At 35.2% G+C, this 25,244-nt stretch overlaps 1 protein-coding gene across 1 annotated transcript; it reads left to right on the forward strand.

Moving 5' to 3' along the window:
• Window positions 1–5,372: 5,372 nt before the first annotated feature.
• LOC143180395 (uncharacterized) lies at window positions 5,373–24,596 on the forward strand. Its single transcript, XM_076380092.1, has 19 exons — window positions 5,373–5,552; window positions 8,593–8,895; window positions 9,807–10,091; window positions 10,684–10,831; window positions 11,324–11,538; window positions 12,954–13,109; window positions 14,527–14,679; window positions 14,763–14,900; window positions 15,381–15,651; window positions 16,038–16,222; window positions 16,361–16,671; window positions 17,361–17,941; window positions 18,558–18,652; window positions 19,346–19,686; window positions 19,997–20,454; window positions 20,742–21,066; window positions 22,062–22,314; window positions 22,926–23,055; window positions 23,661–24,596. The coding sequence occupies exons 1-19, from the start codon at window positions 5,471–5,473 to the stop codon at window positions 24,064–24,066; spliced, it is 4,836 nt and encodes a 1,611-aa protein (XP_076236207.1). The 5' UTR covers window positions 5,373–5,470; the 3' UTR covers window positions 24,067–24,596.
• The last annotated feature ends 648 nt before the right edge of the window (window positions 24,597–25,244 follow it).

The raw sequence follows: 25,244 nt of genomic DNA on the forward strand, positions 1-25,244 counted from the left end.
TGGCATTTGCCGAAATTAAAGGTAAGTATCAGGAGAACATGATATCGAAAGAGGTATCCCGAATACTTGTTACTTAGCAATATGTAACTTGGCTTTTGCCGAAATTAAAGGTAAGTATCAGGAGAACATGATATCGAAAGAGGTATCCCGAATTCTTATTACTTACCAATATGTAACTTGGCTTTTGCCGAAATTAAAGGTAAGTATCAGGAGAACATGATATCGAAAGAGGTATCCCGAATTCTTATTACTTACCAATATGTAACTTGGCTTTTGCCGAAATTAAAGGTAAGTATCAGGAGAACATGATACCGAAAGAGGTATCCCGAATTCATATTACTTACCAATATGTAGCTCGGCATTTGGCAAAAATTAATAAAAGTATCAGGAGAACATGATATCGAAAGAGGTATCCCGAATTCTTATAACTTACCAATATGTAACTTGGCTTTTGCCGAAATTAAAGGTAAGTATCAGGAGAACATGATACCGAAAGAGGTATCCCGAATTCATATTACTTACCAATATGTAGCTCGGCATTCGGCAAAAATTAATATAAGTATCAGGAGAACATGATATCGAAAGAGGTATCCCGAATTCTTATAACTTACCAATATGTAACTTGGCTTTTGCCGAAATTAAAGGTAAGTATCAGGAGAACATGATACCGAAAGAGGTATCCCGAATTCATATTACTTACCAATATGTAGCTCGGCATTTGGCAAAAATTAATATAAGTATCAGGAGAACATGATACCGAAAGAGGTATCCCGAATTCTTATTACTTACCAAGATGTAACTTGGCATTTGCTGAAATTAAAGGTAAGTATCAGGAGAACATTATACCGGAAGAGGTATGACGATTTTGCAAAAGTTGATATAATATAAGTTTGTCTTTGGACGCAAAAGTGTCAGGGAAACATGATGTGAGAGTAGATATCTCGGAATTTTCGAAAAATGACTAATGGCGCCAATTTTCGGAAGTGTAATAGTTTTGGATGATAATGGAGGAACGTGTCAGAGGTGTAGTTCAGTAAATAATTGAACGCGTCATAGCGTTTTGCAATGCCTTTTATTTTTGTAAATTTGTTTGGAGTGTTCTATACAGTTTGTTGGGTATAATGTCTTGTACATAGTATGTACAAAGTTCGATATGTACAATGTACATGCAGATATTTAGCTTACAAAAGTTGTTGATATTCGGGAAGCGGAGTTCATAAACCTGTCAGTGACCCATGGGCCTGTGACGTGTGGATCACGAGAGGGTAGTCCAGAAACCGATTATGGTCCGCACCTTTCCAAATCTCAGAAGCGACTGAGGAGCGCGTTGGCCGTGCTAGATATTTATGGCTTTTTGTTTTAGAGCCACACAAGTAAGTTGGGTAGCAGATGTTAATTTACCTGTGTAACAGTAAAATTGCACTTCACTTGCGATTTACTATATGTTCGCTAATTACATATTGTATTGCAACTTATACAGTCATTCCCAGTATCCTAGGATGTTCATATTGGCACCAATCTGGCATACTCCCTCAACGAAGGTTAAGAAGAGTAGGAGGATTTTGTTCGAAGTCAGTCTGACCTCTGAAAAAATAGGGAAAGCGTACACTCATCTACAAAATTAGTGGATCACTACAGTTTGATAGATAAAATGTCGATCTTTGAACTGCTGTAACTTTAAAAATAAATTGTACTTACAACAATCCACCTGCCTTATTTTTACATCCCAAAATTGAGTTTTCTCGACGATTGTTTTTATATTAGAAAACAGTGGAAAAAGAGTGTGATTATTTTTAATACAGAATTTTATAAAGTTAAATAACTGCATGGGCTTTTATCTTCTCGTTTAACATTACTTCTTGAATCATTCCTACCTGTACTCCAATACCTTGTATAAACCCTTTAGTATTTACGATCGTTGAAAGAAGCTTCTTATCTTCTGTGTATTATATCATCGTTACGCGACGTTTGTCTGGACTCGTTGGCCCCCTTCTGGATTATGAGCAGACCGTCCACATGGTGCCATTGAGGGCGCAAAAAAGACGCGTCAGGTTTGATGACGATGCTTAAGCGTGCAGACGGCTGATGTAGATGGTGAAATGTTCGACTTTTTCACAACACAAGACATTGTGACCCAACTGTTACACACACTACGTTGCGTGTCACGGTCATTGCGGCCTCGTTGAAAATCGATGATGGTTTTCGGTCTATCGGCTGTTAATCATGGATTACGTTTTACACTATAACGCCAGTATTGCGTCAAGATTATTGTACGAGAATGTACCATGTTATCCTTCTTGTACTTTCAATAAAGATTATTACTAAAATTTTAACTGGTCTTGTCTTTCCTTCTTTACTCTCTAACGTTACTTGAATCGATTTTGCTTTCATTGTATGCATGTTCCTCTGAAGTATTACAAGGAGAGTTCTCCAAGGGTAAGACATACTTTTTAGTGAGTCTTTGCCAGTTGTAGGAGTTCAGTCGGTTGTATAATTAATATCCATTTTTTAATTTTGCTAGAAGTTAATTATTAAAATTACTCTGGAGACTTACCTTTGTTCTAGATTTTCACCTTTTTACTTAATTTGCTACAATGAATACAAGGGGGTATTAGTGCCTTCACTTCACCAGCTCTACAAGCTATCAAACATTCATTTAAAAGTTTCTATTACCTTGGGGAGGTCTGTAATACTGACAAAACACGTAGTAAAATCATTGACAAAGAATTTCCAAAAATTATGGACAAACATCAGACGATATATATTAATGTCTTCGATTGATTCCATCCTAGTAAACCTATACACAAAAAATAAAGTTACGTACACCAATACAAATTATAAATAAACTACATGTGCTATATCAATATCTGCTGTGATTTATCAAAATACGAAACGTTACTCGTAAAATTTTGAATGAAAGTTGTCCTTAACAAAAGGAACACTTTCGAGCTACCCAGCGCGTGAGCTGAAAGATTGATAGTCCCATTGATTCACTATACATACACCGATTCCTGATCGATACAAAGAGGAAGTATTCCAGTGACAAGCTATTCTTAAACCGTCACAGGATTTGCTCCCTTTCTTCCCCCGCGGTGCCACGGAAATTCGTGAGATCAACAAGGCGCCTACTGTCCACGGGACTCCGGCAAAAAAAGGATCTTTGTGCTTTGTGACACCGAGCGGGAGCACATGCCACGGAAGAAGTCACCAGTATGACGAGGATGCTCTTGGAGCTACTGGAGGGGACCTCCATTCGAGAAAGAAAGAAACTCAGCGCGTGGTAGCGATGGGACTAACATCCTTCTGCGTACAACCACGATCGTCTGTAGTGTACAGGGTATCGCAGTTCTCTAACAATGAGTATCAGTGTGTCATTCGACTACCTGATGAAGCTAACTTCAATGCTGGCGAAACGTTGGAAAAATTCTGTCGAAAGTACATGGTTTACTCCTGAAAGTCTGAATAGTGAGAACTGTATGCCATCGGGTCAGGAAAGCTTTACATTTCTTTTAATAATCTTTGGTTACTGGCTATAGGACCATAGAAGGGAGGAAATATAAAATGTGATTCTAGAAGTCGAAGCAAAAGGTGACAAGTAAGAATAACGAAATGATCTTTGGCTCTTCGTTTGTCACTTCGTTTATCGTTTGATCTTCACAGAAGTAATTCTGTGGCTTAAGGTTGGGGTTTCAGTGGATGCGTTCTCTGATGAACCAATGTTCTATCTAATTAGTTGTAACCACAGACTAAGGCTACGACCTATATTGCATTTTTAAAAAATTGAACTTAAAGTCTTAACTGAGATCTAGGATATGGAATTTATATATTCAGAAAGAAGAAAGGGCATTGAAAAAAGGTAATTAAAGGTAAGGGTTCAAAAAGACATAAGTCCAGAGGACACTGTTGAAGTAGAAGACTTTAAACGCCAATATCTCGAAAACAAAAACATGTGACTTAAGTAATTTTACCTAGCAATCATAGAGTGATAAGGATTTAAAGAAAGCAGTGATTATCCTAGCTACTGTTTGAGGAAATACTTACATTACACCATTGTGGTGAAATACTGTACGTATTTAAGATACACAACCCAAACAGTGACTATGATAATCCTGGATCTCCATGGCTTAACTCCTGTCACGAACTTTGTGGTGATTATTCGACTTGCCAAGTTTCAGGAGGATTATACTACAATTAGTAGGTACAGAAGGCAAATTAATAAGTTATAGGAGATGTTCTACTACATTTTCATTATCTTTAATTTTGTCTAATGTCCAGAATCTTTTGTTTGATGTCTAAAATCACCCCTGAAATTTTGTAACTGAATACCTTCTACAACTTTATTATACTTTTATCCATAAGTAAGCAGTTTTATCTTTAATTGCCATCACTAAATAACTGTTGCTTGACACTGATTATAATCAATGGTGCTCAGATCCATCTAAGTATCTTTTTTTAGAAAAACGTGCAAAAGGGTGTAATGTAAAACTTAAATGTATAGAAATAAATACAAGAGTAACTGAAAGTATTTTGTTTGCTATACTTCAGATTCAGCATTTGAACCTATAAGAATATAGGAATTTATAAAACCCTGAACAAGGTTCCAAATTCTTGTTACGATCTTTGTCGTAATCTTTGTGTGTATTTTGTAAGCTTCCAAGTACATACATAATTTCATCTCATGAGCTTATACTGCTTACACAGTTCATGAAATCCCGAATAATAGAGAATCCAGAAAATTAAGATCTAGTTGAATTTTTGAAGCATGGTAGAGTTAAATGTCCCACCTTTTTAATACCTGATTATGCATAGTAGGATATTTCTGAATATTCTTGAACATCCCATACGACGTGGGATATTTCTCACCTCGAAAAATTAAAATTACTTGAAGCACCCTTATAATTCCCTAATAATTAAGATAAACCTACTTAGCTAAATTTTATAAAAATAAAGTTTCTATGCAGCATGGGTCTTTTTATTTTCCAAATTCCGTGCTTCAGAGAGTTAATAAAGAATATACTGTGTTACCAACACCTTCTCCTACAACTAGCTCAAAATACAAAGGTATCAAATTCAATTCAACAATTCCCAATAGGTAAATCTCTACAAATTCCTAAATCTGAATTCAAAGACCCAGATGATCTCGAGTCAGTGCCATCACTAGAAGCGCTCTATGCGTGCGCGCGCACGCTTAGGAGAGACGAGGGCTCGAACTGTGAACTGGAAGAGGATGAATGAGATGCGCGCAGAAAGGTGCAGAGAAGAAAACCGAGGTGGCGGCGAACTGAGCGTTTCAATGCACGCTGAGCGCTCATACAGAGCGCAAGCGACGAAATAAGGACGCGTACAAATCTCGCGTCCAAAGTTGGCGGCAAAGAAAGAAATTTGAAGGAGGGAATCGCGTCTAACGTGAGGGACGAGTGTGAATTTCGCGAACATCCTTGGGACTGATCTGGACGCTCGAAGGACGAAAATGGTTCGATCTATCGATCCACGCGCGATCTTGGTCCTGCTCTTGGCTATCCAAGTGGAGGAATTTTTTCTTCATAAGCGAGGTATGAATTTTGGCGACGGGGGAACGAGTTTCATGAGTTTCTTTATGGAGGACTGCAAATGTTTTTAGATATTTTTATATAGAGGATATGGCGAATATAGTCTTCTATATTTTAAAGGATAAGGGGTGACGAAGGATCTAAAGTGGATCATAAAATGTTCTATGATATGGTGTCCAATATGCCTTTGTTTTGCAATAATTATGCCTGAAAGTTAACATATCTGTATACTAAATTAACAGTCAGAGAATCCTGTAATTTTGCAGATACATTGAAGGGTAGAAATAAAGCAAAAGATTCTTAATATGTACATTTTGTTGTATTTTTTGCAGTTTAGCTTTCATAAAAGTTAGAAATTGGACTGCCCTTCAATTCATCTGCAAAATTACAGGATCCTCTGATTGTTAGTTTAACGTAGGTATGTTAACTTTAAGGTATTATTATTACAAAAAGAAGGCAGGTGGGGCACTCTATAATAGGACATTTTGTGCTACGATTTGAACCCCCTACCACCCCTTAGGTCATTGAAGGCTATATTTTATATTTGTTACAGCCTGTATAATAGTAGTCGAGTAGGATTATTAGAGAACACTATTGCTACTGAAATTAGCGAATGTTTAGAATGAAGTATCCATTAATTAACACTGATCCACTCATCAATGGTTTCTATACAAACTTAAATTTAAAAATTAACTTCAATTCAAGATCTTAGTTTGAAATTTAAAAAAACAATTGTAGTGATGATACTATTATACTATACCATGTGTAGTATATGAACACAATAATCTGAATTTTTCGCAAGTACTTATAAATTAGTTAAATATTGCTTAAGCTATCGACTATTGAACATTGTATACAAGATTGTACCCCATATTATAGATGATCCTTAAAATAATTTAATTAACTTGTTGTTTGTGACCTAAGAGTTAGTCATGCAAAGATAAGAAAGTGTGCATGCAGTAGGAGTAGGTGATCAGAGTTTTCTCGGAATTAACAATTGAAGAAACGCTACATGGGATCGTTGAGTACATATGAAGATGCGCTCAGTTTTTATGACAGTAGATTTGAATAGTAATAGTGTGGCGTTTACTGGCGAGCTTATGAATTACTTCATAAAGTAATTAATATTAGTATTAATTATTAATATTGAATAGTAATAGTATTTGAAGTACTAGTAATTAATATTAATATTGATCACTTAATGAAATAATTAACATTAAGTGACACAACAGTTATCATTATTGTTTAGTGATAATGACTGTGCATTGACCATTGTTCATAAATTGTTGATTTTATTTGTTTATAAATCAGAAATATGTTATAAAAAATACATAAAACTTTCAATTTATATTTGTTCATTAATCATAAACTCACACCTTTCTCCAGGAAATTAATTAAAAAAAAGTTGTATACAAAGTTTGCCATGCACGCATTCTCGCTTCACTGTTATCATTAAACAAATCATGAGTTTCCTTTTAACTACTCGACGTCTGCACTACCTACTGATTTATAGAGACCTCTATTTAAACACTGTTGCACAATCGCTCTTACAAATATACGAGTACTAATTTCACGAAAGGGTAATGCAGTCCAGAAAACAATGAATTTAATAATTGTTCATCATTTATTCGATAAACGATATATTTAATATCTAATAATAATAATCAAAATCCAAAGTTTTCTATTTTTAATTCCTCCTACCCTTCTTTGAACTCGTTTCTCAAGTTTTAGGTACCACATGGTTTTTGAAATAAAAATTAATGTTAAATACTAAGCTGTACTGTTTTAAAACATTAAGTGCTTCAATTATTTCATCTCCCGAGTAAAAACGAGAAAAAGTCTTCAGCCATTGATTCATCCTTCACGACCTTCGAATGCTAAGAATTTTATTTTGACTAGCCACTGAGGGCAATTGAGCGTAAAAGGATTTAATTGATACGATTTATACGATTGAAATCGTTTAACGATACAATGGAATTATACTGTATTATGTCGTGTAATGTTATTCTAGGAATACAATGTAGTAGAAATTCGTGTTAACAATTCCCTATTGTATTTAATCGCTAACTGAAAGCGACAATTATACAGAACAAGAGATAGAGTAAATGTGAGAAAAATGGTCGGCCAAAATAGTCTACTATTGATATCTTCCTAAATTAGTTCTTATCTTGTTTCATTCGTTGCAACGACGACAAAGATTTAACAGTAGGCTTGAATTCCATTGAGAGTTTATAAAAATGGTATGTAAATAGGAGATAACTTTGTCACGAGCTTCTTCGAATTGGAAGGACGATTCAAATACAAAGGACATAGCTAATTATTATACCTATTCTTACTGTATTTTATTAATTGTGTTATTTTTTAAAATATTGGTTTAACCCAAGTGAGATTACCACTTCTAAAAGCGAGATTAAATATTAATTATCACAGAATTATAGATATACATTGATGCCCAAAAGTTTGAAATCATTTGTTAGTAAGAAATAGTTACAATATTCTTTATTTCATTGTATTGAAATAATTAAATACGATTCTGGACATAAGGGCCAAAGTGTATTGAGTAACACAGAATACAAGTAGCTTACTTGTATTCTGTTGCACTTGCTTAATACACTCTAGGCTCTGGGATCCAGAACTGTTTATTATCTCTTACATCATGTGTTCCATAAAAGGACCTTCGCTTTCTTAATGTAAAAACTGATATCAAACTTTAGACCAGTAGTATAAGTACTTCCTAACAACACATTACAAACATTACCAATTACACTATGCTAAAAGAAGTTGATACCTTCTGAAGAAATAAGAAACATTACAGAATTCAATGTATACCTAATTAATAAAATCGACAATATAAAATACACCTAATAATATAAGTTTGATAAAAAACCTTCTGCAGTATTTACTAACGAAATCAAATATAATAAAGATGACGATGAAATCTCCCACTTTTGATACAATCGAAAACTCAATTTTGGAGTAAGTGGACTTAGGTAGTTTGACTCTCAGATACAGAAATATTCTTCAAATCATTTTCACCTTGCAGGGGCAGTAGTCGAAGCCAGAATGGAAGCACAGTTCGAGAAGTGCTGCGGCCTCGGCACCTCCTGGGCCATGGAAGGCCTTGGCTGTGAGAAGTTCTCTGGACCGGTAGCAGGAGTGCCCACAGTGGAGCAAGGGCTCTGCTTGGAGGCTGTGGACATCTGCTGCGTTAGAGCTTACCATGAGCGACAGTGCGAGAAAGGGAAGTCGGATGCACGTGCTGGCCTAGCGTGCGTCACTGGTACCAAAACCAGGCGAACTGGGCCTGGCGACTACCATCGTGACTGTTGCGAAGGCTGTAAATTAGGTATATTTTAGTCTTCACCTATTTGGTTCGTGTTAACTATTATACGATGTGATGTTTATGAATTGAATAAAGAAATGATATTTTACAAGTAGAATAAGTCTATCCAACATTCCAAAAAGGGATTCTACGAAGAGTGCACTTAGGTTTTTGTTCAATTTTTTTTAGACGTAGGGGAGGACGAACAAAACTCTTTCACAAAGTAGGAAGGAGCGCCTCTGCGTAGTTTTCGAAAAATTAATTATTGAAAATGTAATAAAGTCTTCACATTTGTATTGCTATGCATTTTACTACTGCTTATCTATATGTCTGGTTTTTGAGAAATTAATTATTGCAGATGTGAAAATTTGAAGATGTACGAAGAAATTTTCACATTTTCAGTGATTAACTTCTCAAGTTCTAGGCAGAGGCGCTCCTTCCTGCTTTGTGAAAGTGTTTTGTTTGTCTTCTCCTACATCTAAAAGAAAATAGAGCATAAAACTTAGTACACAAATCGTAGACTTCCCTCGTAAATTCTTTTTGCGATAATTGTTCTTGAGAGTTGGACACACATCTTTTCAAATTTGTCAAGAACTTGGATAAAGAGAGTATCTAATAAAGAAGAGTGCTCAAAATGGACAATTTTTGGTCTAGGTAGAGACTTCCCTAACAATACTTAAAACATTGAAACATACATTGTACGCTCGATATAGTCATTGTTCTTATTTTTGTTTGCACCCTTGAATCTTTGAGCTCTCAAAGCTACCCAACACTGGTAGCTCTCAGAAAGTTTTGCATCACGCTTATTCATGATGCAAAACCATCTCTTTAGGTGATTAGGGGCATAGTGCTGTGTATGTAACACCTAAATACATATTCAGTCATCAACTTGTCACATTTCAGTCAAGTTCAATCATAGTTTAATGCTATTTCAGGTATTCTAACTGGGTCTATGGGTCAAGGATGCGCCTTCAAGAGCTTCACTTTTGGAAATCCATGGGATCCTGCTTTTCTGGAGTGCTGTCATGAAGCGTCACCAACTACCACACCAGATTTGTCGAATACAACTCCATCAAACGAGACCACTTCATCATCGTCTTCTTCTTTGACACCTTCTTCATCATTGTCTCCTTCTCGGACGCCTTCTTCATCATCGTCTTCCACACAGACGACGTCAGAGTCAGAACCGACGTCGTTTTCACCATCAATTCCCACGCCTCGTAAGTGACAGTGCGCCTACATACGAATATAGATGAATATGAAATGAAATTTTAATTAGCAGCTATCGTCAAGGACCAAGTTCCTGATTACTTAAGAGTAAAACGTACGGTTTTTTTAACATATACGCGAGAAAATTAACCAAATCCAAAAAAATTTTTGTTATTCATATAAATGTATGTGTCGTCTTCAATTTGTTGTTGAAAAAAGTGCGAAAATAATAATTAAATCATAATTTAATTTTTAAAATAAAACATATAAAGAGAATAATAGTTGACTATTTAAATTATGTCTCACCACCAGCTATTAAATTTCATGTATAAATATTAAACTAGGTAACAATTGTTTACTAATTTTTTGGAACAAGTTTTTATCAAAATAAATTTCATGTATGTATATAAATTTTAAACTGATCAGGAATTAGGTTCTGATCAGCGAGTAGGTTTTTGACGATAATTATGTAATTCTGTATTGCTTTTTACTTAAAGCCTCTTTTCGAAGAGGTGATTTCGAAGACAAAACCTTTGAATTGGTAATTAAAAAGCAAATATTTGGGATATTATTTTATATTGTATATAAACAATGAATTTACAGCGTTAGATGACATCTGCCAACTTATGAAAGGGTTACTGTGCTCTGATATTTGCGTACCTACGCCAGGGTCATACTATTGCAAATGTCGCGAAGGGTTTACTTTACTCGAGGATGGAAAAACTTGCACACAAAATCAACCAACTGATAGGTATTATAATTGTATAAGTTGCTTTAAAATCATTTCCTGTTACTTCCCATTTCTGTTGTGCCCAATTATTACTAATGTTATAAACTGCAGATTTTAAAAGACACAACAAATTCAATAAGTTTTAAATTGTTTACTAATTAAAATGGAAGACGTTTCAATGACAAAAGTTTCAAAAATGAAAAAGTCTCAAAAAAGTTTCTCAAACTAGTTCTCACAAATATGCACTTAACACTAAAATTCTCAATATAAATCTACAAATTTATAATATACGTATATAAGTAGTGCAATATAATAATAATAACAATGATTTAACAATCATAGCAAGAAACATTTCGTCAAAATAAAAATCTAGTTTTAAATTTACTTTCAAGGTAACATCAATAAATACGAAGTGCAATACGATAAAACACATTTTTGCCTCTGAAACATTAGATTCTTGCATATAATTGCCATTGGTAAAATTCTCTAGTTATTGTGCATCGTATTATTCAGATGTAAATCCACCCATCCATGCGAGCAGCGATGCACAGATAACGGAGTCGCTGTCATATGCAGCTGCAACCCTGGCTACGATTTAGCAGATGATGGACGATCTTGCATACCGAAGTCTCCTGAAAAGAAGGCCACTGCACCGAATGCAGAGAGCGATTTGTCACCCCTTTGCCCAGCTGGCTACCGCTATAATGTTACCAATCAGGTTTGCGACGGTCAGTATTAAGTACGTAGTACTTGAGTACACAGGGTGTTCAGCTACAGGTGGGCAAAATATTAAGAATGATTGCAGACGTGAAAATAAGATGAAAATTACGAGTAACGAAATTCTGGTTGAGCCTTCGTTTATTATTTATATGTATCTAGACTGCGGATCTTGATGCATTTATGAGAAATTTAATTTAATAAAAGAAATTAACATTAATTTTCAATATTATAAACAATTTTGCTCAGAGGTGTAGATTCACCCCCTTCAGCCGTCACTATTAATTTTTTTACACCCTGTACATAATTTGTAAAAATGTACAGAACAGATTCGCCCCCTTCCGCCGTGACCATTAATTTTTTTTACACCCTGTACATAATTTGTAAAAATGTACAGAACAGATTCACCCCCTTCAGCCGTGACCATTAATTTTTTTACACCCTGTACATAATTTGTAAAAATGTACAGAACATTTAAAGGACATGTTATAATATTATTTTTTCAGGGTGGACAAAATCTGTACTTAAGTTCCATTTTTTCTTTTAGCTCTATTCATGTAAATGTAATTTTGCATCAAAATCAGCAATCTAATTATGTCAAATCTAGTTTGAGACTAATTATACAAGGTAAAATTCCAATTTATTTATTCATTTCTCCTAATTTACCTTAGATGACATTTACATTCTCTCTGTTTGTGATGGATTGGAATTTCGACAAATATTTAAATTCATATTCAGAATGCGAAATTGTTATTGTTGATTTATAATGAGTGCTTTGAGAGACTGCTACAAGAAAGTTTCAGGTACTGGTCACTGGTGATTAATGACCACTACGACATTTATCATGATAATCAATTTCTATATTTTCATTTTGTATAAATTAACTTTGATATAAGCATCCAAAGAAAAATTGTAATAAGCACAGAATTAACAAACCAAGGTTCAACCGTAAAATTGTAACTAATTTTCGTCTTATTGTCAAGAACCTTAAATGGTTTCTCACTCTCACTCGCTATTGAACACCCTAAACAATCAACATTAAAAGAAAGCCACAAACTCTCTTGAAACAATGAAAATCAAATATTCTGATCAAGCGATTTAAAAGGTATGGCACTGCACATACTGCATGTCAGTCAGAATATAAGCTGTGCATTATATCAAACTTCACGAATTTCAAAGTCTACAATCACAAATGTTCGAATTAACTAAGATGCTTATCTGTGATTGTGTTTTATGGCTAGCAATTGCTAAGGTTGCCAAAGATGCCAATTCTTTATATGCAACTTGTAAATGTATCTTCAAGCATATTTTACAATTGCTTAATAAAGTGAGCTTCGCCTTTTCTTCCTCGTGACACTGCAATACGCTTATGTCCATGGTTACCTTTGTTCATGTTACCTTTGGCATTGTGTATCCCACTGCTTAGACGTGAACGAGTGCGCTGAAAATGGATTCTGTCCTGGTCGATGTGAAAATACTATAGGATCCTACGTCTGTGCGCCAGAGGACGTGCTGAAGAATCTGCCTTATGAAACTTGCCCGCCTGGGTACGTTTGGGAACCTACTACAGGCCTCTGTGCAGGTATACTTACACTGTTCATTTCACAATCTTTTTTAACTTTTCAGTATGTTGGCACAGTCCACTGATTTGTTTTGAAAATGTTTTCTAGCTCTTACTAAACTTCTCTTATCCTGATTTATTTTAATTTAATTTGGTCCTGAACATTCTTACATCAATCTGACAAATACTGTACTAACTTTTGGGTCAGGATCAGGGATGTCAGGCGAGCAGAACTTTCTGACGTCATTATAGTAGGAGTAGGATTGAGGAAGTGTGAAGACTCAGTATGATCCAGGGATGGTATGAAACCTTCTGTTCAGTGACGTCACGAGGTAGAAGAGGAACATTTCGAATGATGCGTGGATTCTAGGCAATGACTGGTTTGTGAGGCAATCGCCACCCCATTCGAAAGTCCCTTTTCTACCTCGTGACGTCACTGTAAGAGAGGTTTCATACCATCCCTGGTACTCTTGAGAGCTCAGAAGTTGTCAGTGTATCTGATTGGCTCCATAGAAACATACATAAAGATGGCACACACACACTTCCCTTATTGGTCGAATTTGTCACACTTATTACTACTACTTGCAGCAACCAAGCACTCCACTTGCCCCTGTGTCGTCTCACTGACGACTTCTGAGCTTCCAGCTGAGCTTCCAATGGTTGGATAGTGCCATTCCCTCACTCTTATTGCAGTGACGTCAGAAAGTTCTGCTCGCCTGGCATCCCTGGTCAGAATTGTCCCGCTTTGTGTACTTTTTCGAAATTAGGCCCAACATATAATTACTGGCATGATTTTATGACCTTTACTACCTGCACCACGAAATATTTAACTTCTACATCACTTATGTCATAAAATATTTATACAGGGTATTAAACAAAAGAATCTAGAACTTCAGGGGCTTCTTTCACCGCCCAAGAAAGTAAAAAATGTTTAACGATAAATAATATAGGTCCTAAAATTGATCTTAATATCGTTCGATATCTTATACATATAGGTTTCTTCACGATGTAATTTATTGCAGGTAGATCTAAGCTAAATATGAAACGTGTGAATATCATAATCAGTTTAATATTCTCACTTTTACTTCTTGAAGCTTTCAATTCACGTTTGTGTACCAAATTTGAAAAATTACACATCACATTGGTCCCTATACTATAATAAACATGATATTATATTATTCGTCATCAAGTGAAAATGGCTCACTTGGTCCTTCTAAGTATATTTCCATACAAGTAATTTAAAATATGAGCAAAAAATTATCCCCTAACAAGAAGAGTGTAAATAAACATTCATGAAAACAAAATCAAACTTATACAAATTTAATACATAGATTTAATACTTTTAGCAGCCTCGAAAATTTACTTTTGGTTTTAGTACGTTGCGGATGGATTTTAATATAAATTAATAAATCTTCAAATAACTTTACATTCTTTCCAGATATCGATGAATGCGTTATATTACCAGAACCATGTCCTGGTAACAAAAATTTTTGTGTCAATACACAAGGTAGTTTCAGTTGTCTCGAGATGAAAGGGGTAAAATCCTGTCCTGCTGGATTTAAGTTCGATACAGTGTCACAACAGTGTAAAGGTATTTTTTGATCAATTTCTTGATTAGCAAAAACACAGAAATAATTTTTCTTAACTTTCATATTTCTTCTTCTCTGTAATTAGACGTGGACGAATGCACCGAAGGTATTCACAGCTGTTTTGAGGGCACAGAAGTCTGCCGAAACACCGAAGGGGCTTACGAATGTGACGTAAAATGTGGAGAAGGTTTTATTTATAATATCAATCTGGGTACCTGTACTGGTAAATATTTCTGTCGTTTTTTAGCAATTAATTAATTAAAAGATATAGAAAATGTCTATTACAACAATAATAAGTGCTTTTTCTCCTTTTTGATATTTCAACTTCTTCCTGTAGGCAATGCATGTATATCTTGGTAACTGAATATTCCTAATTAATTAATTACTCGAATCAGTGGAAGTAACTTAATTTACAAAAACGTCTGCGTTGCTTCAGCATGTATTATACTTTCACTTGCATGTGAGTAATAACTTTCATAATCTATTTTGTATATTTTTTACAATCTCTAATTCATAAATCGAAAAACCATTTTTCTTTTACGTTCTCTTTGCTTCTACTTAATTCTACGCATTCATAAAAATAATAATGATAAATTTAATACAAAATATTGAAACTTTGCATGGGAATCTTAATAAATTTTCTTGAAATCTACTCCTATTCTCGTTGTCTGCTTCAGTTGCATATAAAATTTTGTGCTTCTAGATGTAGACGAGTGTCTTGAATCGAGCACTCTTTGTCTTGAACCGAATACCACGTGTAAGAACACAGTAGGAGGATATGAATGTGTATCGTCTTTGAATAGTTCTTTACCTGAACCTTCGATCGATCAGAAAATAGAACCATCCACTTGTCTCGCGGGCTATAAACCTTCAAGTGATCTTAAGGAAGCGTGTATCGATGTTGATGAGTGTAAAGAGCAATTACACTCTTGCAACGAAAATGAGCAATGTATCAATGAAATTGGTAGTTTTAGGTACGTTTTTCAAAGTTTCATATGAATTTAAAAAAGAACTTTATATTTTTCAATATTTATCTACATCTTTAAATATATCAATCTTATCTTTATCTATACCTTTTAAATAAATAATATACTGCGCTTTATAACTAGAATACCACTGTAGAACATTCAATTCTTGTATTTCGCGATTTAAATTCAGTTAGACCTAGTATTTCGTAATATTTTAATAATTTGAGATTTCAACATTTTTTATATCAGTTGTTGCTTGAATTTTATTCAAATCCAGTTAATTGAACATACGATTCATTTAGAAACATCAAGCTGGTTTTATAGTAATGAGATTCAATGTGTAGATAATTACTTGTTCAGTATAGGTACAATTTTATTGTATGTTTAATTAGATGCGAATCTCTGAATGAAGAAAGTCTCAATGGGGATGAGAAAAACCGAGAGAGTCGCGATTATTCATATAGCAGAGAATATAACTCACAAACTGCAGTTCCTCCAGATTCTGTTTCTCCAGTCTTGAATCAGACGATCTGTGAGGCAGGATTTATATTTGACCAAAGAAGTTCAGAGTGTATTGGTAAAGAAAAATAATAAATAAATACCTCTATCAAATAATAAATGCTCCAAGTCATATCTTAAAAAATTTAGTATCATACATACCTTTGTGTAGAAGGATGAACATACATTAGATTTATTATTAAAATTTGTTTGGTAGATATTGATGAATGCAGCAATGGTTTATCATACTGTGGAATTGGTGAACTATGTGTAAACTTCGAAGGTGGCTATAGATGTTCTCCATTGTGTCCACCTGGTTTTCAACTACGTAATGATAGTGATTACTTCATCAAAAATGATGACTTGTGTCAAGACATAAATGAGTGCAAACTTGGATTGCATTCATGTAATATATCCACACACTTCTGTATTAATACAAATGGCTCCTACTCTTGTGAAGCATTCACAACATCCACTTCCACAACAACTAGTAAACCGTTTTATGAGCAGCGAAATAATAGAAAAAAGGTATGAATGAAGAAAATTATATTTAAGCCTTAGCTGATTTGCATGAGATACAGTGTTTCTATTGACTCAGTTTTTGACCTTTGGTACGAAAAAGATGTTCACGAGTAACTTACAAAGAATTAATTTTTTAAGGGGCGATTCTAAACGCTAAAATAAAACGAAAATCAAGAATGACGAAAATACGTTTAAAGCTTCGTGTCAGAGTTATTCACTCTTGAGAAAATACCTAAAATGTGCGAGAAATGTGTCTGACTTGTGACTTATTCTACTGCCCACTTGCATCAACCAAGTCAGACACAGCGAAGTCAGTAAAATAAGTTCCTATAGCCAGACACATTTTAAATGTTTTCTCAGTAATTAATAACTTGGAAACAAAGCCAAGTATATAATAAGTAAAGTATATAATTTAAGTATATCTAATAGTATTTAATTTACAATACCTGTACTATTTAACTTGTTACATGTAACACAGGTCATTCTAAATTTTCGTTCTATTTTGACACGTAGAATCATCCTTTAAAATTTCTGTCACCTATTGTCTAACCCCCAGTAGATCAATTTTAATAACCCAATCGCCATAAGCCTCTCCCACTGCATACATTGTAACACTGAGACTACATCAGCTAAGGGTTAGCATTCAACATAAAAACGTTCCTCTCCAGAAAGACTGCATAAAATTGATTTTGCAGAGTGTCAACCATTTTTCATTCTCAGAGCCCTGCAAGCGCGGATACTCGAGAGATTTGAATACCGGAGAATGCGTGGATATTGATGAGTGCGTGGCTGGACCAGGCTGTCGGGATCATGAACAGTGTCATAACATCCCAGGTGGTTACGAGTGTTCGCCACTCTGCACCACTGGCTGGTATTTCAGCCCGAAGCTGAAAGCTTGCCAGGATGTGGACGAGTGTCTCTTGGGCAGGCACGATTGCCCGCAGAGCAGTCACCAGTGCGTCAACACAAACGGCTCTTTCTTCTGCGAGTTGATACTCCCTTGCAGCGATGGATTCAAGCGCTCTTTCAATGGCAGCTGCGTGGATATCGACGAGTGCTCGGAAAATCTGCACACTTGTCAGATCGAACTGCATCAATATTGCGTCAATAAACATGGTAGCTTCGAGTGTCTGACTAGGTTGCCCTCTTGCCAGTCTGGTTACGAATACTCCCTAAATAATAGGCGATGCGAAGACGTTGACGAGTGCAGAACTGGACAATATAAGTGCGATGCCAGATACTCTGAAAAATGTATCAATCTACCTGGCACATACAGGTATTCTTTTTTAACTTAATTCTGGAATGGTACTCTGGGGTCTTTTATGGCCCAGCGAAATACTGATTTCTGTTGCTGTGCTGCAAAATATTTGCAAATAAAGAGGTTTCTTAATTTCTTTCTCAAAATTTGAATTGTATAAGCTTATGCAAAGTGATTTTCTCGTTAGGAGATTCAAAAGCAGGTCGTCGTGAAAACATCGTAGCAGGACTCTTTCATGACCTAAGAGGCCCACTGTGTTATTTTGCGCTTCTTAATTGAAAGTCGGCAGGACCTACATACAAAGTATTCTTGCTGTGATAATTTTATGGCGGCACTGTCTTTGAATCTCCAAGCAAGAGGATCACCCTGTATAATTCACTTGAAAGTATTTTAGTAAATTTTTACAGAAGTTGTTATATGTTCAAACTATGTAAAAGTCACACTAAATCTGACAGTGTACCAGTGTGCCATTCCAAATTTAATTTTCTGAGATGAAAACTAAAAATTGCGTTAAATGAAAAGTACGATTTTCTTACTAAATTTGTGAATGTAGGAAAATACTTCGTGTTGTTGAGGTGTTGGAGTACTGTTGAGTTTGTTTTAATGATAGTGTAATATATTTTGACTGATATAGGTGTGAGAGACCTGTACCCCAGAGAGAACGTCAGCGCCAGAAACCAGCTTGTCCCTCTGGCTATAGATATCATCCTCGTTTAAGGAAGTGTACAGGTGAGTTGTAATTTTCACTGATTCTATAAACTGAAAATGAAATTCTATAAATTCCATAGATAAAATTGATTCTATATTCTACGATTCTATAAATGAAAAATTGGTAAATATTTTCTAGTTACTAAGGTATGATTTCTGATGCTTATCGAATTCTCCTTTGATTTCAGTTTAAGAGAGAGTAAAGTAAGAGAACCACTTTTTTATGAAAACTGCTTTCATATGAGCTTATAAAGCTTAATACACTTGAAAAAATAGTATGCTAGTTATATTGTTATCGCACATGTATCTGTCTTTGTGCTAATATTACTTGTCCATGAGTCTATGTGCATGTATTCTGATTTTTGCAATACATATGTATGCATTACGTTATTTTATCTTGTTTTGCACTGTTGTAACGTCATGTTGTATCTGTGTCTTCCTGTATCTTGTTTGCACAAATGCTGAGCACTAAGTCACATTACACAAATTCAATTTCACACCTCGATATAGTGAAAAAATTAAATAAAAAGCGAATACAAATAGCTTTGTAGCCAAAGTCCACTGTTACCAAAATGACTTCAGTTACACTTCGATTATTAACTACTTTAGGATCGGTTTTTTCATAATATGAGAAGTACCCAAATATACTCAAACTTGCTTGTTAAGGCAAGTTGAAGTTGTAAATTGTTCAAATAAACCTATTTTTCCTAACAGATATAGACGAATGCGCGGAAGGTTTGGACTCCTGCGAAGGCGAGGTTTGTTACAATCAACCAGGTGGTTACAGCTGCGCCAAGCTTCCAGTGCCAATCACTAGGAAACCACCTACATCCCCAGCACCACCATCTGCGAACCAAAAGTGTGACGAAGGTTCCAGATACGTCAGGAACCGTGGCTGCGTTGACATTGACGAGTGCAAAGAAATACCAGATGCATGCAGCAGCAACGAGGAGTGCGTTAACACAAAAGGAAGTTTCATATGCAATTGTAGAGTTGGCTTCAGACGCGAGAATTTGACGCAAGCTTGCGTGGATATCAACGAGTGCCAAATGCAGGTAAAGGACTTGCAGAGTAGATCAACCCATTGAGTGCTGTGGTACATTAGCTTCACTATGAAACTCTGAAAGCTATTTCAAAAATTAAACAGTAGAAAAGTAGAATTCTAAAAAGTTCAATAGTTTTTATAAAATTTTTAAAAATTAATATTTTCAACATTAGAAACAATTTTTCGTTTCACTTAAAGCGAGAGATATATTCTGGTTGCATAAGAACTGAATTACTTATCCTTTACACTCGTGTTACAGCACAAGATTATTTTGTAAAATGAAAAACTTTCAGTAAAATAAAAAAACTACTGTATTGTAGGAGGACACTTGTCTACCAACTCAAAGATGCGACAATACCATAGGAAGCTACACCTGCACGCGTTTTCTACCCTGTGGCACAGGCTACACGCTAAACGCTGCCACTGAAATCTGTGAAGATGACGATGAGTGTCTATTGGGTACTCACGATTGCATAGAAGGCTATCACTGCAGGAACACTCTTGGTTCCTATCGCTGCGACCGTAATCCACGTGTGCCTGTTGCTCAGCCACGAATTGGGGCTTTGCCAACGACAACGACGACGACTACAACGACAACTTCGACCACGACAGCCTCATCCGTCACTACAGCGTTAACTTCTCAAGGACAGCGAAATTGTCCACGTGGATTTGAACTTGGCTCTGGAAATAAGTGCATGGACATAGACGAGTGTCAAAGAAACCCGAGTCCATGTGGTAGAACAACGCAACGTTGTGTTAATACGGTTGGGTCTTACAAGTATGTAGTATATGATTCTACTATGAGATTGATATTCTGTTGGTTGACTTTGTTCATTCTTTAGTGAAATATTTATCTAAAGAAGTTAAATAGTCCTACTAAATGTTAAGAGAAAAGTATACTTTTAAACTTTGAATGAAGTAATGAGAAGAAGTGTTTCACTCCTTCTATTGGAGTCAGAACTTCTGACTCAGAAGTCATATGCATGTTTCTACTTTGGTTATTTTATTTGTGTGTACTTAAAAGGATCTAAGAAGTCCAACAAATTTTTATTGAATAATTTCCAGGTGTATATCGCGAGTGCTATGTGGTAGTGGATACACTTTGGATCCAGTGTCAGGGCAATATTGCGTGGACATAGACGAATGCGCAGACGGTAGCCATAAGTGTTCTCCGCAACAAACTTGCGAGAACAGAGTGGGCGGCTACGTTTGCATATGTCCACCTGGTTATGTCACTGGACCTAACAAAGATTGCGTTGATATGGACGAATGCAGTCTATATGGCAATCTTTGTGGGCTAAATAGTCGATGCGAAAATACTCCTGGCTCTTATCGATGTATTTGTGATAATGGATTTCAGAACGTTGAAGGATTCAGTGGTGCTTGTCAAGTATGCAATAAACAATCATCTCTTAAGTACCTCCTATGACGATGAGATCTGTCTCAAGACACGTCTCAGAGCTAGTGATAAGTCCAGACCACTTCGAATCATTTTGATTCTTATTCGATCTTCGAAGATGCAAAGAGATTCGAAATAATTCCGAGTGGTCTAGAAGCCATCATTTGTTTCGAGACTAGGAGATCTTTATAAGATCTGTATGACCATTTTTACAGAGACACTGGAAGCAATTGAGTTGTTTCTAATATCGCAAACTGGTCAAAATGGATTAATCGCTAGAAATATGTTATCTAAGACAAATAATTCCAAGTGGTCTTGAACCCATTACTTGCCTCAAGATATACCTTGTGACAAGTCTCATCGTGTAGGGGATAATTCATGGGTGTGTTTAGACCAAACGAGCGAATGCTCTTTCTTCCTCTGCATCAATAAAATTCTAATAACACAAGTATATTTTTTCACCCATTTGTGTATTTCATTCGTTCATAAACGAACACAAATCAATGTTTATATTCTTGCTGTATGTTCTTGCTCTATATTCTTGCTCTATACTCTTGCTCTATACTCCTGCTCTATGTTCTTGCTCTATGTTTTTGCTCTATGTTCTTGCTCTATGTTCTTGCTCTATGTTCTTGCTCTATGTTCTTGCTCTATGTTCTTGCTCTATGTTCTTGTCCTATATTTTTACTCCATGTTCTTGCTCTATATTCTTACCCTATATTCTTGCTCTATGTTCTTGCCCTATGTTCTTGCTCTATGTTCTTGCTCTATGTTCTTGCTCTATGTTCTTGTCCTATATTTCTACTCCATGTTCCTGCTCTATATTCTTACCCTATATTCTTACTCTAGGTTTTTGCTCTATGTTCTTGTCCTATATTTTTGCTCCATCTTCTTGCCCTATGTTCTTACTCGTTTGGTCTAAAATCACTCTCTCTCACACAGAGAACATTTTGTTATCAATAAATTCAATGTGATTGCATTTTTAGGATATTGACGAATGTCAGCGGACACCTGGACTATGCCAGCACTCGTGCACAAATCTGTGGGGCAGCTACAGGTGTAGTTGCAACCCTGGATTCAGGCTGAACGCTGATAATCGTTCTTGCACGGACGTCGACGAATGCACGGAGTTTAAAAATAATAATTTGTGTATAGGTATTTGCGAAAACACACCAGGTAGCTATAAGTGCAAGTGTCCAGATGGTTACAGACTTGGAATGGATGGGCGAACTTGTGAAGGTAAATTTTTCTTAACTTTCAGATTTTTAAATTAAATAGATATTCTTTGTCACTCTCGATAAGTATTGTAAGTCTTTCAAGTTTCAGATTTTTCTTTTTAACATCCTATATATAAAGTAGTATACTAGATCTAAATCAAAATTAGGTGCTACTTGAATGAAATTTTGAATACATTTTTTGAATAGACAATGTTCCAATGAATTGAATGATCAAAGTAGCCATAATAGTTCTTCACTACCGTTAATTATTATTCAATTAATTTCTTTCAAATCTTATACTTTCGTGTGCTGGAGCAATCTTCTCTATTCAAAAATCAAAGTTCATTATCTCAATTTCGCAAAAATTTACTTCCCTTGCTTGCACTTGTATGACAGATTGAAGTAACAAAGCGCGAGCACGGAGTACGCTGTGTGTCAGTCAATTATTAACACGCGTTCCACCTTCAATTTCTCGCAATTACGTAGTATAATCTGTACTTGACCCAGTCTTGTCAAAGATCTGGGCCATCAGTTCAATCCCAACTTAAACTTGCTCACGTGATCTTGAATTTCTTGTGTACGATCCTCGTCGTTTATTCTATTGTAACTAATCTTGCATACTTTGTTTTACAGATATCGACGAGTGCAGAGCAGGACTCGTTTGCAGAAGGTCGGATGAAATTTGTCACAACACCAGAGGCAGTTATCGGTGCAACAGAATAAACTGTCCTGCTGGTTATCATCAGGATCGGGAAAGAAAGAAGTAAGTACAATTTTTAAAATCGTTTAAATCAGTACGGACACTTTAATTGTATAAATCGAAAGATCAAGCACTCAAATCTTGTATATCCTAAGCCCTTAGGCCTTAGACTATTAAAAATTCACACTTAATCAAATCTTATAATCAATTGTAAACTTATTCATACTGTGAATTTGTTTGTTAATTCTATGCATTTTTTCTCCACTCTACCTACGATTTACTTTTTTATCTTTTACGTACCAGAGGGCTTAGCATACACGTCTATATTTCAATACCTTCATCTAATTCTGTGTCTATGGATTAAAATCATTTATAAAAAAAGATCTTTTGTACATCTAACTGAGAAATTACTTTTTTTATTTAAGCTTTCTTACTAACATGTAAGATTTAAAAAAGAGTACTACGCTTTGAATAAAAAATTTCCTTTCAAATATGATTTTAATCTGAAGGCAAAGAAATAGGTAAGAACATAGAAATATAGACAAGTACCCTGTCTCGTTAATAAATAAGCAAACAAATAAGTAAATACATAAGTAAATGAATAAGTAAGTAAGTAAATAAATAAACAAGTAAATAAATAAATCAATAATGAACCATTTGAATTTCAGTCGATGCATACGAACGTGGCCTTGTCGTATCTCCGACACAGCCTGTCTTCAATCACCGACCCATTACTCCTACAATTTCATCACGCTTGTGAGCATGCTACCGATCGCGCCCAATCATCCGGAGGAATTATTCAAGATGAAAGGATACCATTTACCAGACTCGACGATACAGTTCAGCATGGCATTCCTCGAGGCTCGTGCTCCACCTGGGGTGCAGCGTGCGACGGAATCGTGTTTCGCTCTCAAGAGGCCAGCCCCTACTCAAGCTGTTTTGATGATGACGCGAAGCATACCAGGTCCTCAAGAAATCGAGCTCGATCTGAATATGGAAGTTTACCACAACTCGATTTTTGCGGGTAGCGCGGTAGCGAAGATCCTGATCTTCGTTTCGCAGTACGAGTTTTGAGAATGATTCCAGGTACCTTTTGCAGAAATAAATGCGTTAATTGGGATGAAAGAAAGGACCTGATTATCCTTATAAGGTGTCGTCGTTTAAAAATTGTTTTTTTTTTCTAATTAAATAATATAGAGTATAGGTAATCTCCATATAACACAGAATTCCTGTAACATGGTACAGAATTGGAAAAATTTGATAAAAATGAGTGCCATGTAGCGGTGTTGAAGAAGAAAATCATTAACATGAGAGATAGTTGATTTCTTTCAAATTGTCTTATGCCCTATATTTTATTGCTTTCTCTGTATTTTATCAGAATAATATAAATTATTCCACATTATAAATAAGAAAAATTTCTAAACTACTTTAGAAACGATGTTAAGACATGCGTGATTACACTAGTTTTCCTATTTTCATGAAAAATGATAAAAAGGGACTTGAATCTGCTTGGCTCTCGGGAACAAATTTATCTAATATGACTGTGTGTTATTTCAATAGTTTCTAGTTAATATTAGGTCAGCCAATAAATAGTGTTGCTACCACTTTTGTATTTTAATCCAAAAAATCAAGAATCCTTCGAAGAAAGAATCAGAAGTTATTTGATGGATAGACAATAGTGATAGAATGTTATATTCGACAGCATGGCGTCTAAAAATAATAGTACACATTAATTTCTTTATGAATAAAATGGTTTTCACAAGCATTGTTTAGAGGATGACATAATATAATGGAGTTCTTAGTTTTTAAAAATAAATTCTATTTTCTCTACGTACATTACTAGTTTCTAGTTTCATCTAATACAAATTTGCATAACATGGTAATTCATAAAAACGTGTCATATGGGGACTACCTGTATTACCTAAATAAAGATCACTGAAAAGATTGATTTTACTGATTAGCAAATTATAATGTATTATGTCAGTTTTAACTACAAGCTTTTTAATCTTGAAACTTTTCCTTCAGTATCGTAACATCTTTGTTGCATTACAAAACACGTCTTCATGACATCAGAATTCTTCTTTGGTATATTTTAAACAATGTATTTTAAATATAGTTTAAATATTTTTATTATAATCGATGAAAGATAAGCCTTGAATTAGTAATACATTGGTAATTATAAGAGTATCATACGTTCCTGTGTAAACTTATTACATATTTTAGAATACGTATTAATTCATTTTTTTTGTATC

This window comes from Calliopsis andreniformis, chromosome 6, assembly GCF_051401765.1.
Source record: "Calliopsis andreniformis isolate RMS-2024a chromosome 6, iyCalAndr_principal, whole genome shotgun sequence".
NCBI lineage: Eukaryota > Metazoa > Arthropoda > Insecta > Hymenoptera > Andrenidae > Calliopsis > Calliopsis andreniformis.

Coding starts and splice junctions, on each gene's coding strand:
- LOC143180395 (XM_076380092.1), top strand. CDS start 5,471: ATGGTTCGATCTATCGATCCACGCGCGATCTTGGTCCTGCTCTTGGCT. Junction 10,092..10,683: donor ACCATCAATTCCCACGCCTC/GTAAGTGACAGT, acceptor ATGAATTTACAG/CGTTAGATGACATCTGCCAA. Junction 17,942..18,557: donor AATCTACCTGGCACATACAG/GTATTCTTTTTT, acceptor TGACTGATATAG/GTGTGAGAGACCTGTACCCC.